This window comes from Parasteatoda tepidariorum, chromosome 5, assembly GCF_043381705.1.
Source record: "Parasteatoda tepidariorum isolate YZ-2023 chromosome 5, CAS_Ptep_4.0, whole genome shotgun sequence".
Taxonomy (NCBI): domain Eukaryota; kingdom Metazoa; phylum Arthropoda; class Arachnida; order Araneae; family Theridiidae; genus Parasteatoda; species Parasteatoda tepidariorum.
The window spans coordinates 89,807,082-89,825,268 of record NC_092208.1 but is presented as its reverse complement, the minus strand read 5'-3'; the positions used below and the strand labels follow the sequence as shown (position 1 = coordinate 89,825,268).

Here is an 18,187-nt window from a genome sequence, read left to right as displayed (position 1 = left end):
CATCGGTGGAATGCCATCATTTATAGCATCTTTCCCAGAAACATTTCTAGTGACCTCAAATAAAATTAACTTTTTGTTTATATTTAGAGTTCTAAAGTATAGCACCAAACTTTTTAGTTGTGTGGACAACGAATTTTTAGAAGAAATGATAATAAGATAATGATACATTTACTACACTTATAGTATGCATATCACAAATTATATATGTAAATATATAATTTGTAAAATAAATTATATAAATACGNCAAAAACTGAGAAACTGAAAATTTTCATCTAGCTATAAAAGTTGGGCCAAATTGGCGATTTTTTAAAAGTTTAATAACTTTTAAAATATTTAAGTCATTTGTCTGCTCTAAATCCCAGATAATTCTTTACGTCTAGATGATATATATAATTTAAAACCATCGCATTACTTCAGGTGTAAAGCACTTAAACTATGGCTTTATTTCCTTGGCGACAGAGCTTCGAAAAACAGCGTTAATAGCAACGCTGTGGTTAAATATCGAACAAACGAGCTTCATTTTCTTGTTTCTTTCATAGTTTCTTCAGCACGTGCAGTCGATCCATATGAGGGTGAACTATACCGTTTGGAATCGCTAAATTTACAATCTAAGTATTGACGATATTCGTAAAACCACTTTTAGCTAGCATGGTTTTTCGAAGCTCTGTCACCAAGAAAAGTAAAAAAGCCTAAGTTTATGCACCTTACTCTCGAACTAAAGCGGAGAATTATCAAGGCTTTAGAATCGAAAAAGAACATAAATATTTTAAAAGTTATTCAAACCTTTTAAAAAAAACGCCAATTTGGCTACATTTCTCAAAATGAAAATTTCAAAATCTCGACCTTTTTCTCATTTTCTGCAATTTTTTTATGATGCCAGATAATTCATCATTGGAGTAAGTTTTTAAATATTCAAAAATTAGAGCACAAAATCGTTTCTTTTCCACAAAACTGTGGCCTTTCTCCATATTGACGTTTTGCGCTATTTTAAGAATAGACAATAACAGCGCTGTTAGCTTTTACATTCTTTTATTTCCACAGACATACAGAGACGAACAATAAACAAAAACATTAATAATAAGAAAAAGTCGTTTGGTTGCCTAGCAACCAGCTGGAGTTGCAGTTATTATATCGGCAGACGATTTAAAACAATCATTAAAACTAACTGTTTATTGATGACGGAACATCCTCCCCACCCTGGTCAACCTCAAGAGGGATGACCAGCTGCATAGGTCGAGTTATAGTATTTCCATTCACTCTTAACACACATGTTCGGATTTCCCCATCACATCCCTTAATTAGATTGGTAATTCGGGCTTTCTTCCACATGTGTCTGGGTCTGACGTCTTCTTGTAGTAGCACAAGATCTCCTGCACGGATGTTGAAGGATTTATGAATATTGCGAACTTGGTGATAAGAGCGAAGTTGCAGCAGATATTCTTTGGACCATCTTTTCCAAAATATATCCAACACGTCTTGTTGTTGTTTGAAGAGTTTCGTAAGTCTTGGATTGTTATTCGGATTTGTGGGTATGGATGTTAATTTTCTACCCGTTAGGAAATGTGCCGGTGTCAAGGCTTTCGTATTGTCCTCATCTCCCTCTTCATATGCAATGGGTCTGCTGTTAAGGACGGCTTCTATCCCTACTAGTACAGTTGATAAATTTTCTTTATCCAATAGTGCCCGACCAAGAGATTTACGAAGACAATTTTTCACTAATCCGATTAGGCGCTCCCACCAACCTTATGTTAGCTTTTACATTCTTTTATTTCCACAGACATACAGAGACGAACGATAAACAAAAACATTAATAATAAGAAAAAGTCGTTTGGTTGCCTAGCAACCAGCTGGAGTTGCAGTTATTATATCGGCAGACGATTTAAAACAATTATTAAAACTAACTGTTTATTGATTTCGGAACAAGCGCTAGCCGTAGATAGGCTGAACATGTCCTAACAGTCATTGAATAACTGCTGCAAATTCACAGCAGTTATAACAATAGCATATTATTCACCAGAAAAAAAGGAGAGAAACATCATTTCATTCTTTTTTATCATTCTCTAGACCTAGGTGTTCTACCACCCCAGCTTTTGCGTTTGGGAATCATGGCCAAAGGTGTTCTAGAGTCAAGAATGACCTGGAATTTTCATTTTTTTTTCTTCCTCCTCCCACGATGAGTTTCACAAATAGTCACAGTTTCAGCATTCTTTATTTTTACTGGACCGGATAGCCGCAAGCCGGATAGTCGAGTGTCAGTTACTACACACTAGATTGTTCCTAACGACACGCTCTCTTTTATGGAGATTTACCTCTATAAAAACAATCCGTNCTGAATTAATTTACAATACAGCGTCTTTAATGGCGAGGCATGCTAAATAACAAAGCAATTGGGATTCTTTTCATTTTTATCTTTTTTAAAGAGAATATAGACTGGCAAAGCCCTTTTAGAGTTCCCCATCCTCTCTTATAAAGTAGTAGAAGGGGCGGAAGGAAGAGGTGTCCAGGGGCGCACCCGGAAACCCTGGTGTCGCTGAAAGAATGAGATCTCTCTCCTCCCAGATTGTTTTTGATGACAGGAAGAAAATTCTCGTAAGAGGGACACAGAAGAGATGAGTGGTCAGGAAGGGACACAATCATCGGCCCTGAAAGAGCACTTCGACCCCTGTGGTTCGTCAAAAGGTCCACTCTCTCTTTGGAAGCTAGATCGTAAAAACACACGATGCAAATCCTTGCCAGCATTTAAAAATCTCCTTTCTCCTTATTGAAGTTTAATTTTAATTAAGAACTTCCTACTTTTACTGTGCAGTAGAAAACTCCCGATTATCCGGCATAATAGGGTGGCCGGATAGAAACAAGTGCTATTGTCCACTTCCTCTCCCATATAATTAAAAACATGTCTTAAATGCAAAAATACGTACTGATTATTAAAAATAGACTATTCATTACGGTCATGAAAATGTACAAAAACTGAGAAACTGAGAATTTTCATCTAGCTAAAAAAGTTGGGCCAAATTGGCGATTTTTTAAAAGTTTAATAACTTTTAAAATATTTAAGTTATTTGTCTGTTCTAAATCCCAGATAATTCTTCACGTCTAGATAATATATATAATTTAAAACCATTGCATTACTTCAGGTGTAAAGCACTTAAACTATGGCTTTAGACATGGCGACAGAGCTTCGACAGAGCGACAGAGCTATGGCGACAGAGCTTCGAAGAACAGCGTTAATAGCAACGCTGTGGTTAAATATCGAACAAACGAGCTTCATTTTCTTGTTTCTTTCATAGTTTCTTCAGCACGTGCAGTCGATCCATATGAGGGTGAACTATACCGTTTGGAGTCGCTAAATTTACAATCTAAGTATCGGCGATATTCGTAAACCCACTTTTAGCTAGCATGGTTTTTCGAAGCTCTGTCACCAAGAAAAGTAAAAAAGCCTAAGTTTATGCACCTTACTCTCGAACTAAAGCGAAGAATTATCAAGGCTTTAGAATCGACAAGGAACATAAATATTTTAAAAGTTATTAAACCTTTTAAAAAAACCGCCAATTCGGCGACATTTCTCAAAATGAAAATTTCAAAATCTCGACCTTTTTCTCACTTTCTGCAATTTTTTATGATGCCAGATAATTCATCATTGGAGTAAGTTTTTAAACATTCAAAAATTAGAGCACAAAATCGTTTCTTTTCCACAAAACTGTGGCTTTTCTCCATATTGACGTTTTGCGCTATTTTAAGAATAGACAATAACAGCGCTAGCCTTAGATGGGCTGAACATGTCCTAACAGTCATTGAATAACTGCTGCAAATTCGCAGCAGTTATAACAATAACATATTATTCACCAGAAAAAAAGGAGAGAAACATCATTTCATTCTTTTTTATCATTCTCCAGACCTAGGTGTTCTACCACCCCAGCTTTTGCGTTTGGGAATCATGGCCAAAGGTGTTCTAGAGTCAAGAATGCCCTGGAATTCTCATTTTTTCCTTCCTCCTCCTACTTCCACGATGAGTTTTACAAATAGCCACAGTTTCAACATTCTTTATTTTTACTGGACCGGATAGTCGAGTGTCTATTACTACACACTAGATTGTGCCTGATGCTAGCTGCCTAACGACCGGCTCTCTTTTATGGAGATTTACCTCTTGCCTGTAGTGGATCTCAAATATAAATGCGAGCTTTTATCTCTTTTAAAATTTGTCACCTGAACTAAAAGAAAGTCAAGAAACAAGTTTTTATTTTAGACGATGCAAAACAGGAGAGTGATTTGCTAAAAGCCGCTGGATAGTACCATCTTTGCGTATCTTTGCTTTGGCCAGCTTTGCTATCATCTTTGCTTTGGCACACCCGGACTTCATGAGAATCTTACTTTTCATAAATTGTATTTAAAAAAAGGCTAAGAATAAATAAAATTACCTTATATATTTTTTAAAATATATAAGGTAATTTTATATATATTCGATTGCAAAAAGTATGCATTTTGTTTTTCTTTCTACAAATACCGATTACTTATTATGCAAAGAGCAATAATTCGAATAGTATATCACCAGGAAAACTTAAAAAGCAATTGCAATCTATTTTTCAAAGTTCCTATCAAGTTTTTATGCGGATTGAGATTTTTTTGGGTAATCGATCAAGATGTTTTTAAATTTATTCAAATTATTGCGTATCTTAAAAATGCTTTATTTTATGCATGTGAAGTTTTTTAGTTCGATTTTAAACACTATGGCATGTTATACGGGAGCAAAACAGTTCTGTGGGGCCTTTTCATGCTGCTGCTGGATTTGAAAATCAAGTCTAGGATAGGTACTGGATGATTTGAAGAAGTTTATAACTAAAAAGGTTGATATTTAATTATACAATTTTAATGATTTCGGAAAATTAACATTTATTTAAGAAAAAGGAAAAGAGAGAGAGAAAGAGTGAAAAAAAACATTAATTACTCGTTTTGCACAGATTTTTCGCCATGGATTTACACATGGTAAAAATATACAAATTAACAAAGAATTTTTTAGTAAATTTATTTTTAATAATATACAATAAACTCAATTATTTTTCATAGAATTTAATTACTCTAGATAGGTATCCATTGTTCTTTTTTATCAAAATTTGGAAGAGTTTGTCGATTTGTTTTTTGAATAAGTAAACATTACTACATATTCTTTTAATTAAATTCATTTCCTCATTTCATTCATTCTCTATTTTGCGGATATAATCGCTTGAGATGATGAAGAGATTATTTCTTTTTTTTTCCCGAATTTTTTACAGAAAATGTCTATTTTTATTATTGTGCTATTTTGTTTTAATTTATTTTAATAATTTTCTTCTTCTCTTTTCATGGTTGTGTAATTTTTTCTTTTTTTCCTTCGATAATTTGAACTAATTTTAGTAATATTTTGAGCTAAAGAGTGAAACTGAAATCAGATGAGCGTTGCCATTTAAAAATTTTGATAGCAAAAAAATAAATTATTCAGATATTAATTTCAGAAAATGAATTATATTTGTCCTAAAAATATAATTTATTCAAATAGAAAAAAATACTCAAACCATAACAAAAACATTGAATAAAAATAAGTAAAAAGACATTAAATAAAAAGACATTGAAAGTTTTGTTTACGGGAGTTTGCCTGCGGCTTCAATTTCGTCTGTCAGCATGACAAAAACAGCTATCCCTCATTTATAATGAAAGGAGAACAAAAATTTTAAGAAATTTAGAAAGGTAATGAACTAAATTTAAATATAATCAACTAAAAATAATCGAAATTTTCGTCAAAATTGCTGATTTTCATCCCAATTTCACATTTTTTTGCATTTCACTATACATTGAAAACTTTATAAACGATTCGAAAATATTTTATACACATTGATTAATTCCATTTATAAAAAGGTAATGGTATGCAAAAGTTAATTTTTGGTAATTATTTTTTTTACCAAATTATTTAATAAGAGTCTAGAAATTTTTATAGAAAAGGTATCAAAATTTTCACTTTATTTTAAAGTACATAATTTAAAATGGCAAAATGAAAAAATTTGACCGATAAAGGCTAAATAGTTTTCGAGAAAAATGCGACTTTTTATAAATTTGTGACTAAAAAATTATTCAACCGAATACGTTTAAATAAAATACGATTTTGTGTCTGATTTTATAATTTAAAATATCATCTGCACTGATTAATTTACATATTTGAGGCTTAATGAAAATCCGAACTATTGAAATTTAGTCTTATTACGTGAAAGTTCAATCATTAGATCAGAGGTTATTCAGGGTGTCAACTTTTCTACATTAAGCACTGTGCATTTTAATGGTCCATGTTCTTAAAATGGTGTTTCGCATCCATATAAATTATCCAGACTATGGCAAGCGGGAAAATTTTAAGATTTGGTTCTTTCTCGAATAACAGTAATTTCTAATAAGCAGTACAGCAACAGTACAGTCACTCAATTCCCGCGGTAATTTAAATCAAGCGCATCCTTTAATTTACATTGCAAACAATAAACTCCCTCCCTCCCCCCCTTCTAAGAGTCGCAACAATTATTTAGAAACTCTTCATTATTCCTCTCATTCCAACTAAAGAACAAAAAAGTTCTTCTTTTTAGCATCTTTTCAAATGACGTCTGAAGTCATATCACCGTCAGAAAGAAGCGCTTAAAAGATGCGTTATTGTGACTCCGAGAGAAGTTTTTCCCCCCTTTCAACCATCTCAACTGGGCAATTAGCGAAAAGGATATGCTCTTCAGCATCGTCTTCTGTCCATAACAAAGATCCCAAACAGACCTCTCCTCCTGAATCCCTAAAAGATGATTGTCTTCCTCATTGATGGGAAGACTCTCGCATCAGGGGGTGCTCATCCTCGTAATACTACACCCTCCCCCCCTTCCTAATCTTCCATTGCAGCCTCGCAGGATGTCATACACAGCAGTCCGAAGAAGGGGTTTGGGACATAAACCTCCGGATGGCATTGTCTCTATCTTCATCTAGGTTTACATTGGGGTCGAACAATGACGGACGTTAATGATTGGCTTGGTGTCCCCGCTGCGTCCATCGGAACTTCTGCATCTGTCTCATGCTGCGGCGATTGCAAATAATAAACAACAAAAACTTAAAAAAGCAAAATGGGTTTGCGCTGAATGGAAGATGTTGTATTCATTAAAACGTAGGAATTGTTAATCCGCAAAGAACAAAATGAATTTTCAATAAACTCTCGGAGAGGAAGTTTCTGAGCTCCGCTTTTATGATTCTACTTCTGGAAATAATGTGATGTATTGATTACCTGTCCGGTAAAGAAACGATCATAATAGTTAAAATATGTTGCATATATTATGTAGTAAGATATCCCTCCCACTTTTAAAGCATGCAGTAATGGCTGTTATGTTTTGTTATGTACGGATTTCTAATTGGACTTCATTGTTTGTTTTTAAAATACGCAGTTTCCATCCATTTTCAAATTTATAAACATGGCGCAATAAAAGGTACTCTGAAGTCACCACCCTTAATATACATGTTAACTTAAAAGCTCAAAAGCCGTTAATACGCACATTACCAAGATAATCTGCAGATTAACTAGGATGATCCATTAAAGGGTGGTATCAAGATTTTTCCTAAATTTTTCTAGGAAATGTGATCCCTGTATCAATAAAATTCAAAAGTTTATTTCTCTCATTCTAACAAATAATTCGTTTATTGTTTGACTGCATTTATTGACTTGATTCTTTAAATACTGAAATATAAGTAAATAACATTATGTAAATTTCCTGAATTGTAATAATATTTTAAACCATTTTATTCTTTGTGTTATAGTCTTTAAAGAGAATTTTTAGGGAGTAAAAATATGAATAAGTAACATTATATTAACTAAAACCTGCAGAAGCGTTGAAGCAAAGATCTTATTTTCAGCTCAACGAGTATCTATATTATCTGGGTATGTATAGTGATATTATCTGGGTAGTCTACAGAAGGCAGTCTATAGTACTTAGGTCATTTGAGAAATAAACCATTTTTTGGCACTGCTTTATCTGCGCAATAACTAGATAATTTGCAGAATAACTCATTTATGCACTTTAGCGGTAACATATAAAAGCAGGGAGCAGGAATAACGTTCGTGAGAATGGGAGTTCGAATCCAGCCGGCTTAAGACTCCCCGTGTAGTAAATGGCGACTGGTGCACTTTAAAACGGATCACAAAGTCCTCCATGCTCCCATAAGAAATCAATACCTCTGGAGGGGGACTGAATTGGAGATGGATTGTTCTCTGGTTCAGGTCAAAATTATGATCTGTGGAAGAAGGAATGGATGTATGAATGGGTCCGCCCTATCAACGGGTGTGACATATGGGTGGGGCAGAAGTCGAATTCCTGGCCATAGATGGCGCCACTGGAAAACAAGAACACCCGCACTCCCTCTGCCTTTATGTCCTGCGACAACAATAACAGCGGTAACATATCATTTTAGAACCATTTTCAAAAATAAAGTCAAAAAATATCCTCGTGAGTATTTGCAAAGGAATATTTAAGCTATGAAGAAACAAAAACAATATCGGTCGAATGACCAGTGAGGAAGACGAATCAGAAAATATAAGACCATTTTATTTTATTGATTTCTACTAATCGACTTTCTTAACTATTCCCAAAACTTCCTTAATTACAAATTTCAATATCCTTATATAAGAGCCATTTTTCAATATGCAATCTTTCACTTATTAAAAGAGCTCTTTCATCTCATTATGGTTTTTTGGTAAAATTTTTGACTTTCGATTTCTTGATTTTTTTTTCTTTACCAAATCTATGAAGATAAAATACATTCGAGATGACAATACATTTAAAAATGTAATATCTAACCATATATAAAAATATAATGAGGGTGCAGCAGTTTTTCATTGTTGTCGGTGCATTTCTTATTGGCCGGAAAATCACAGAGTAGGATCCTGTTTTCCCACATTAATTTTCAAAATTGGCTTGGTTGTCATCAGCATAAAGTCATAGAAGTATTCGTGAACGCAACGACCTATGATCATTTGAGACGAATGAATGCTATCATCAGTTGCACTGGAGATTTCTTCAGTGTAGCATGGTAACGTTCCTCCTTTATTGTGGCTTATTAAATTTTTGATATTCTTTCTTATTGCAAATGAAAACAAAATAGAATCTCTCTTTTTTTTTTAGAGAGAGAAGGAACATCCAAAACACATCAGAAAATATTTGCGAAAAGAAAAAAAAATCTTCTTATTAGAGTTAAAACCTAGTGCCTGCGAAATCGTTCTACTAAATTTAATGATCTACTATGAAAGGACTCATTTCCTAATTTTAAGATTCTAAGAACACTGTTTTAGATATACTACATACATAGTAAACTTTAGGGTCACACTGTGTAATTTAAATTTTGCATTCCGTACTTTTCTGAATCATATTACTTCAAACATTAAAATATGCAAAAATTCTACACAAATACATAATGTTATATCATTTAATTTTGCAAAAAAAAAAATAAAAAAAAAAAAAAGGTTTTTTCGACAATTTTTATCAAAAAATTTAAAATTTCCATAAAAGATCACTATTTATAAACTAAAAAAAGTAAAATAAAGAATGCTTACGATAAAAGAAAATGATTCTAAAAATTCCTCATATAAAAATAAAAAACTCTCAAATTGTTTTTTTTTTATTATTTTTTTTTATTAACTTTTCTAGTTTTAATCAAGTTCTTAATCAGACGTAGAAAACCATTTTGTAGAGAACTATCATCAAATTAGGAAAAAAAATATTTACAAGTAAATTTTTTATCATAAAAATCATAACACTTACCTGCTTTACGAATTCGGAGATTTCTAAATGAAATGTTCTTCGTTTGAAAATATTATTCTCAAATAGTATATATGTAGGTTACCCCTTCGTTACTTTTAGAGGATATAAGATCTCGATATGAATTTCAACATGTAACTTAAAAACAGAATAGCTGAATTCTAGTTGAAATTATTCATTCAAAATTAAAAAATACCAAGGAAACGGAAAAAATTTATTAATAATCAACACAAATGATACTATTTCCAGTAATTCGGATGATTCTTTATTGTTTTTTTCCGTATTAAACAGATGCGGAAATATGTTTCATTCTATAAAGAAGAAGAATATTCTATACTACAGTTCTGCTCATTCTGATATCACATTTATTCATTGGAATTTACGATCGCTAAGCATGAATACGCCCTCTCGTGGGTATATTTTCAGACTTTTATTTACTAAGCTTTCATTTAGTTCTATCAGAAACATAGGCAGAATAGGATGCCATTTTTTTAGCAGCAAATAAGAAGCAGAATTTACCTAAAGAAAAGGCAGAAGAACTTGAAAAAAAATGACCCAGAACATTGGTAAATCTTTCTGACACAGCGCGAGCCCAACATTTGAGGAAAAATTTCCTTTCTATTTACCTTTCTATAATCAACAAACTTGCAACCGATAACTTCCGATTTTGTGATCGCATACTGTTACAGATGTGTGTATTACGGTAAAATAGTTTTTTTTTTTTTTTTTTGTTGTTGCTTGAATCCATTGCAAATTGAAGTGAGGTCAACATTGCGTACTTGAATTAATGTGTTTTCAGAACGTGCAGAACTATAATAGTTATATAATATTCTTCTTCTTCCTTATAGAATAGTATATATTTCGGAATCTATAGAATTTGGAAAATAACAATAAAGAATCATCCCAATTACTTAAAATTTGCGATCGCAACGAACTATAGGGAGCGTTGTTGTATGAGACGAATAGCTGCGATTTCTACTCGTATATGAACAGTCATTCAGTTGCTCTGGAAACATCTTAAATGTAACGTGTAGCAATGTAACGTTCCTTCTTTATTGTGGTATTTTAAATTTAAATAAGAGAAATGTTTGATATTCTTCCTTATGCAAGCGAAAACAAAATAGTGTCTCTCTTTTTTTTTAAGGAAGGAATATCCAAAACACATCGAAAAAATATTTGTAAATAAACAGAAAAAAATATGCATCTTATTAGAGTTAAAACTTAATGCCTGCGAAATCGTTTTACTAAATTTAATGAAGTAACGTGAAGGGCCTCTTTAAACTTTACATTCCATAGTTTTATGAATCATATTACTTCAAACATTAAAATATGCAAAAAGTATACATAAGCCTATAATTTCATATCATTTAATTTCACAAAGAGAGTTTGACAACAATTTTCATCAAAAAATTTTAAGTTTCAATAAAAATCATTATTTATGAACTAAAAAACGCAAAATAAAGAATGCTTACGAAAAAAAAACGATTCTAAGGATTCCTCAAATTAAAATAAAAAGCTTTCATGTTTTTTTAATTTGTATTATTCTTAATCGGACGTAGAAAACCATTCTATAAAGAACTATCATCAATTTAGAAGAATTTTTTTTTACAAGAAATTATAACACTTACCTGATTTGTAAATTCGGAGAATTCCAAAATAATATGTTCTTCATTTGAAAACTTTATTCTCAAATAATATAGTATATGTTACCGGCAAAGTATGAAATCCGCATTTTTTTTAATATTTTGAGGCATTACATATAATGCCTAAAAACTAGCCGGCAAAGTATGAACTGATTTATATTTCACACATTGCCTAGGCATTCTATATAATGCCGGATGCTATTTCAGCAAAGTATGAAGTAAACGTCCTGATGAGGTTATTACGTAAATGATGCGCATGTTACTGTGAATGACCGAAAACGGTGGTTGTTGACACTTTCACCGGTGAATGTTGACAATCACATAGTCGCTTTGGTGAATGCCCGAAGTATTTATTACATCCGATTTGATATTAATTTATTCGTGGATATAATTACATTTATTCGATATTTTAATACTTACTGATGATAGATTAGAAGAAACATCAGTGTTCGGAGTATCGGGCAAATATATACCCGGTAATGATACTTGACCTTAAAGAAATATCAGTGTAGGGTATACCGGGCAAATGTATACCGGGCAGTGGCATTGAACCTTAAAAAAAACATCAGTGTAGGATATACCGAGCAAATATATACCGGGCAATGGCACTTAACTAGACCTAGTATAGATTTCGGACATTTACCAAAGATCTAGTCATACTAGGTCTATTTAAGTGACACTGCCCTGTAAACATTTCCCCGGTATACCTTACACTGATATTTTTTTTACGGTCAAGTGCCGTTGCCCGGTATATATTTGCCCGGTATACCCTACACTGATGTTTTTTTACGGTCACGAGCCATTGCCCGGTATATATTTGCCCGGTATACCCTACACTGATGTTTTTTTAAGGTCAAGTGCCACTGCCCGGTATACATTTGCCCGGTATACCCTACACTGATGTTTTTTTAANGTCTAGTCATACTAGTTCGAGTTAAGTGCCATTGCCCGGTATACATTTGTCCGATACTCCAAACACTGATGTTTCTTCTAATCTATCGTCAATAAGTATTAAAATATCGAATAAACATAATTATATCCACGAATAAATTAATATCAAATTGGATGTAATAAATATTTCGGACATTCACCAAAGCTACAATGTGATTGTTAGCATTCACCGGTGAAAGTCAACAACCACCGATTTCGGTCATTCGCAGTAACATGCACATCATTTACATAATAACCTCATCAGGACGTTTATTTCATACTTTGTCTAAATAGCATCCGGTATTATATAGAATGCCTAGGCATTATATACAATGCCTAGGGAAAGTATGTAATACTTCTCATATTTCATGCTTAATGAAATAATAAAATAATTATTTGTTCAATGGAAAACGAAATATAATTTACTGAATTTTAAAAAGGCACTTGAAGGCAAGAAAAGTAGTAGCAGTACTACTGTTACAAATGTCGTGATGTATAATGCTTATAACTAAATAAATATTTCTTTTAATAATAATTGAACATAAAAATACTATTTACAATTCTAACAATTTTGTGATACTTTCTATTAGAGTCTGAGTCATGGAAGTAAAACTTAATACTGATGTGGATGCTATTTTCAATAAATGCAAACAATAACAATCTCGAGCTCTTTACCTGCTCTAGTTCCGGTTAGATAGTTTGCAGCTGCTTACTACAGCTTATTCTGCTATGAGATATTTTCAAACGGATAATTTTGTTTCCAATAAAGGAAATAAATTAGATAATTTCTGTGCTCAAATCTGCCATATTTCCTAAGATACTAATATTATTAAGTGATTCTGATGTGTTTGAAGTAGAAATTTGCTTTAGTTATTTATAGATATATAGAGATATATTTACGGATGGTGTTTTCAGTAGAAATGTAAACAATAACAATCTCGAGCTGTATGCCTGCCCTAGTTCCAGTTAGAAAGTTTGCAACTGCTAACTACATGTTATCATGCGAGGCGATATTTTGAAACGGATAGTTTGTTTTTAATAAAAGAAATAAATTAGATAATTTCTGAACTCAAATCTGCCGTATTTCACAAGATATTAATGTTATTATGTAATTATGGTGAGTTTGGTGAGTTTGAAGCGAAAATTTGTTTTAGTTATTTAGAGATATATTGTTAAAAGAGGTGACATGGTTGCTACATTTTGATTAACTCGCTTTTTTGGCAGTCTTGATATGGCCTCTTTCCATAAGTTTATTACTGTTTGTTCTTGTTGCAAGCTGTGCACCATCTTACGTTAGTGTCAATACTTTTACATTGTAAACACAAGTATTGTTAGCATTGTTAACACAAGTAATAAGTAATCAAGTACATTGTTTGCAGGAATCTCAAAACACAATGATGCCAAATGGCTTTAAAATACAACGGAAATAGTAACCCGGAAATTTAGGCGGTACCGAGCTTGCAGCGTTCCCTAGTATAGAAAACACCATCCATAGATATATTAAAAAAGATGACATGGTTGCCAGATTTTGAAAAATCTCTTTAGGCATTCCTGATTTGGCCTCTTTTCATCTGTTTATTATTGTTTGTTCTCGTTGCAAGCTGTGCACCATCTTACGCTAAAGTTAGCATATTGTTCGAGCAACAAGATTAAATTTATAAATTATAATTCTGGTTTAAATTTGAAAGTTGGTATATATTATTGAAAAGGTAAGAAGTGTTTTATAACCAGGGGCCCCCATCAGGGAGGAAGGTGGGCGCACGATGCGCCCACTTAAAGCTTGGGGGTAATTTTTACACTAAATAAAACGAATAGTTTTGGGGGGGGAGATTTAGACGAGAATTTTTTTTTTTTAAGTATATAAATAAAGGCAACTGACCATTTTCAGGCATACATAACTTGACTACAGGTGCANACAAGGTAAGAAGTGTTTTATAACGATTCTTTTTTCAAATGTTAGGTTTACATATTTATTATTGATCAAACCACGTGTTACTTCTACTTAAAACTACTATTTCACAATTAATGTTAAAATTATATACCCGTTATAATTTTAACACTGTTATAAATCGAGCATGCTATCAGCGAGCCTCACGTTATATTTGTTTATCTTGTAGAGTTGCACTTTCGTAATCTGGCAACTTCTATTTCTTGTACATTCTGAGTTTATTTTTTCTAATCGTTCTTTTCTTTTTATTTCTAAGTTCATATTAAATACTAATTTAAAATAGCTGTCACCTTCATTTTGGTAATATTTACAACAGGTTATGGGCTATTAGCAACGTTTTACTGCGTGGACAGCTGTTTTTGACGACGAGTATGAACTTTTGTATGCCAAATCGTGAGTAGTACTTCGTTTTTCATTAACGTTAGGGGTGAAGTGATTGCTCATTTTTGTGGATTAACAGTTTGGCGATGGTAGGAAAGAACTTTATACAAAGTTGGATGGTGCGTCCAACTGGACTGACTGGATGTTAGAAATTAACTCTTTATTCGTCCTTAATGACTGTGTTGGAATTTTGGATGGCTCAGTTGTAGAGCTGTGAAAGACACCAGTGGCGAGACGGTCAAAGCGCTCGTATCCTACACAAAGACGAATGCAAAAGCCGCAATAATTATTCGATCAAATGTATCGGCGGATATTTTAAATCTAATTCGTATGCATGGTAATTCTGCACGGGAAATACGGATGGAGTTGCTGAACAACTTCGACAAAGTGTCGAATGTAAAATTGGATACTCTTCTTCAACAATTTTTCACTTTCAAAATAGAAAAGGATGAAGACGTAATGAAGTCTCTCGCACGTTTGCGTACGTTATGGGTCGACTTGCAGCGGGAACAGGAGGCGAGCGGTGAAGGAAAGTTGCCTCAAAATCAGCTTATACCGCGCATATTATCGATTCTTCCGGATGACGAATACAGGGAGTTCAAGTCACAGTGGGACTCGATACCAAAAGACGAAAAGTCATCCGAGAGACTGATGGAACAAATAAAGATGCGCCTTCAAAGGCAAAGTGTATGCGTGAAAGAAGACGCTACAACAGCTTTTGTAACAAGCGGTGCAAGGCACGGTGCCAACGGAGAGAAGAAATGGAGGAAGGGGACAAGGTCCCAGAAGGCGAGAAAATCTCAACCTTCGACAACTACAGGTATGAGTAAACTTACTAAGGCCAATGATGGTGTGAAAAGCTTTCGTGGCTATTGTTTTCGGTGCAATAAGCCAGGGCACATGGGAAAATTTTGTCCTGATTTTCCAGACAAGCCGAAGATGTCGGGTAATAAAACCGAAACTTTTCTTACTCATTATATTGCTTTTATTTGCCAAAATGACAGTAGCCGAAATGTGTGGCTCAAAGACGATGGAGCTACAGCACACATCACAAATTCAGCCGAATATTTTAGGACGTATCGCCATTTTGACAAGCCAGTGGAAATCGTAGTTGGTAACAAACAGACAATACCAGCTTATGGCTGCGGAGAAATTGACATGTGCGCAACTGTTGGAACCCTTCAAAAGTCTATTGAGCTCAGTGATATATTATATGCACCAGACATCAGCAAAAATTTACTATCAGCGTCAAAGGCTATAAAGCGAGGAATTTCAAACTTCGGAGATTCGGATGACATGATTTGTCGTTTCTTTCGTAAAGAAAACCCGAAAAATGTACTTTTAGAAGATCCATGTTCATCTAGTGGACTCTTTGAATTACGTGCAAAACCGGTCAAGCCAGAAGGAGGTTCTGCTGCTTTAGCTTACCTGGTCGACGATGATGTAACAACACCTTTCCCAGATACAACAATGATGACAACGACAAAGTTGCCAAAAAGTTGGTTCGGACGCAAGTCGAAAATCGACAAGTTTCAAATTTTCGGATCAACTGCTTTTGTACATGTACCGGATGTAAACAGAAGTAAACTGGACGACAAGGCTCTAAAGGGTTATTTGGTTGGATATTGTGATTATGATGGCTATCGTGTTTTCATACCATCAAAGAATGACACAATCAAGAGCGCCAATGTGGTGTTCAACGAGCAGCAGATAGGTCCCACTTCCCTGTCTTCAGAAACTACTTCTAGTGCCAGTACATGAACTGGTATACAATTTGAAATTTCGGGTAGTTCTAATGGTACTGACTTACAGGAGGAGGATGATATTCGCAATGTAGAAGTTGAACCATCACAGATGACGATGCATGGATTGCGTGACAGATCAACTATACGCCGACCTCCCAGATTTGACGACTATGAAGTGCGCAGCAGCATTCAGAACTTGACAGAACCCCAATCACATGAAGAAGCTATGAAGTCTTCGATGCATGTCAACTGGAAACGAGCCATGGACGAATAGATGGCTTCTTAGAACAAGCATGGTACGGGGAAACTTGTTGAGCCACCTAAAGGAAGAAAGATTCTTGCAAATCGCTGGGTTTACAAAGTGAAGACTAACCCAGATGGCTCTATCGAAAGATTTAAGGCTCGATTAGTCGCGAAAGGATATACGCAGACGAAGGATATCGACTACGGGGAGACTTTTAGTCCAGTGTGTCGCTACGATACTATTCGAGCTCTAATTGCAACAGCATAAGGAGAAACTAAAATTATTTCAAATTGACGTAGAGACAGCTTTCCTTTATGGTGATTTGACTGAGGATATATACATGTATCAACCCGAAGGATATGATGACGGAAGTGGACGTATATGCAAGATGCTCCGACCTTTGTACGGTCTTAAACAAGCTGGTCGATGTTGGAATGCCAAGTTTACGGACGTGCTAAAGAAGCATGGTATGACCCAAAGCAAATCTGACCACTGCCTCTTCACTCGTAAAGACTCGGGACACAAGATGCTGATGGCGATTTATATTGATGATGGTATTGTTGCTGTACAAGACGAAGCATCATTCCTCACCTTTATGAACGAACTCAAGCAACATTTCAATCTTAGAGTGACAACCTTAAATTGTTTTCTTGGTCTACAAGTTGAACAGTTGAAGGACGGCTCAATCTTCTTGCACCAAGAAGCATTTACTAAAAAGATGCTAGAGCGTTATGGGGATGCTACTAAGACATCGCGCATTCCGGTGAAGAAGGCAAATTTGAAGGTTGAATATGAACTTCCGAATGCTGATGAGATGATAAAGATCAAGAAGGCAAATCCTCTTAGCAGTCACATTCCAAATAGATCAGCAGTAGGTAGCTTGCTTTATTTAGCGATGGGAACCCGACCTGACATTGCTTATGCAGTAAGTTTAGTATCTCGTAAATTGGACAATCCCACAGAAACTGATTGGGAAATTGTGCAGACTACATTCAGGTACCTTCGTACTACCGTTGCACATGGCATTGTATATAGCAGTACAGATGATAGAAGCCTTATGTTGTTTAGTGATGCAGATAACAACAGTTGTGCTGAAACTCGAAGATCTCGCACAGGTGTGATATCTTTCTACGGTGGAGGTGCAATTACTTGGAGAAGTAAATTGCAGGAGGCTATATCTAATTCAACAACAGAAGCAGAGTTTATGGCAGCAGCGGATGCGACAAAAGATCTGATATGGTTAAAGCGCCTGTTTGCCGAGATAGCCAACGACGTCTCATTACCAATCCTCCAGATTGATAATCAAAGTACCATCAAGTACATCAAAAATCCGATGTTTCACGCTCGCACTAAGCACATCGATCAAAGATACAAGTTTGTCCAAGATGAGTTTGCTAAAGGACATTTTGAACTAGGCTACGTCAGAAGTGATGAGCAACGAGCAGACATTCTGACGAAGGCACTTCCAGCACCTCAGTTTCATGCTCAAAAGACATTACTTGGT

At 34.4% G+C, this 18,187-nt stretch overlaps 1 protein-coding gene across 1 annotated transcript; it reads right to left on the bottom strand.

Moving 5' to 3' along the window:
* Positions 1-1,162: 1,162 nt before the first annotated feature.
* Positions 1,163-4,331, bottom strand: LOC139425673 (uncharacterized). Its single transcript, XM_071181102.1, has 2 exons — positions 4,292-4,331; positions 1,163-1,743 (listed from the first exon to the last, which is right to left on the bottom strand). The coding sequence occupies exons 1-2, from the start codon at positions 4,329-4,331 to the stop codon at positions 1,163-1,165; spliced, it is 621 nt and encodes a 206-aa protein (XP_071037203.1).
* Positions 4,332-18,187: the final 13,856 nt, after the last annotated feature.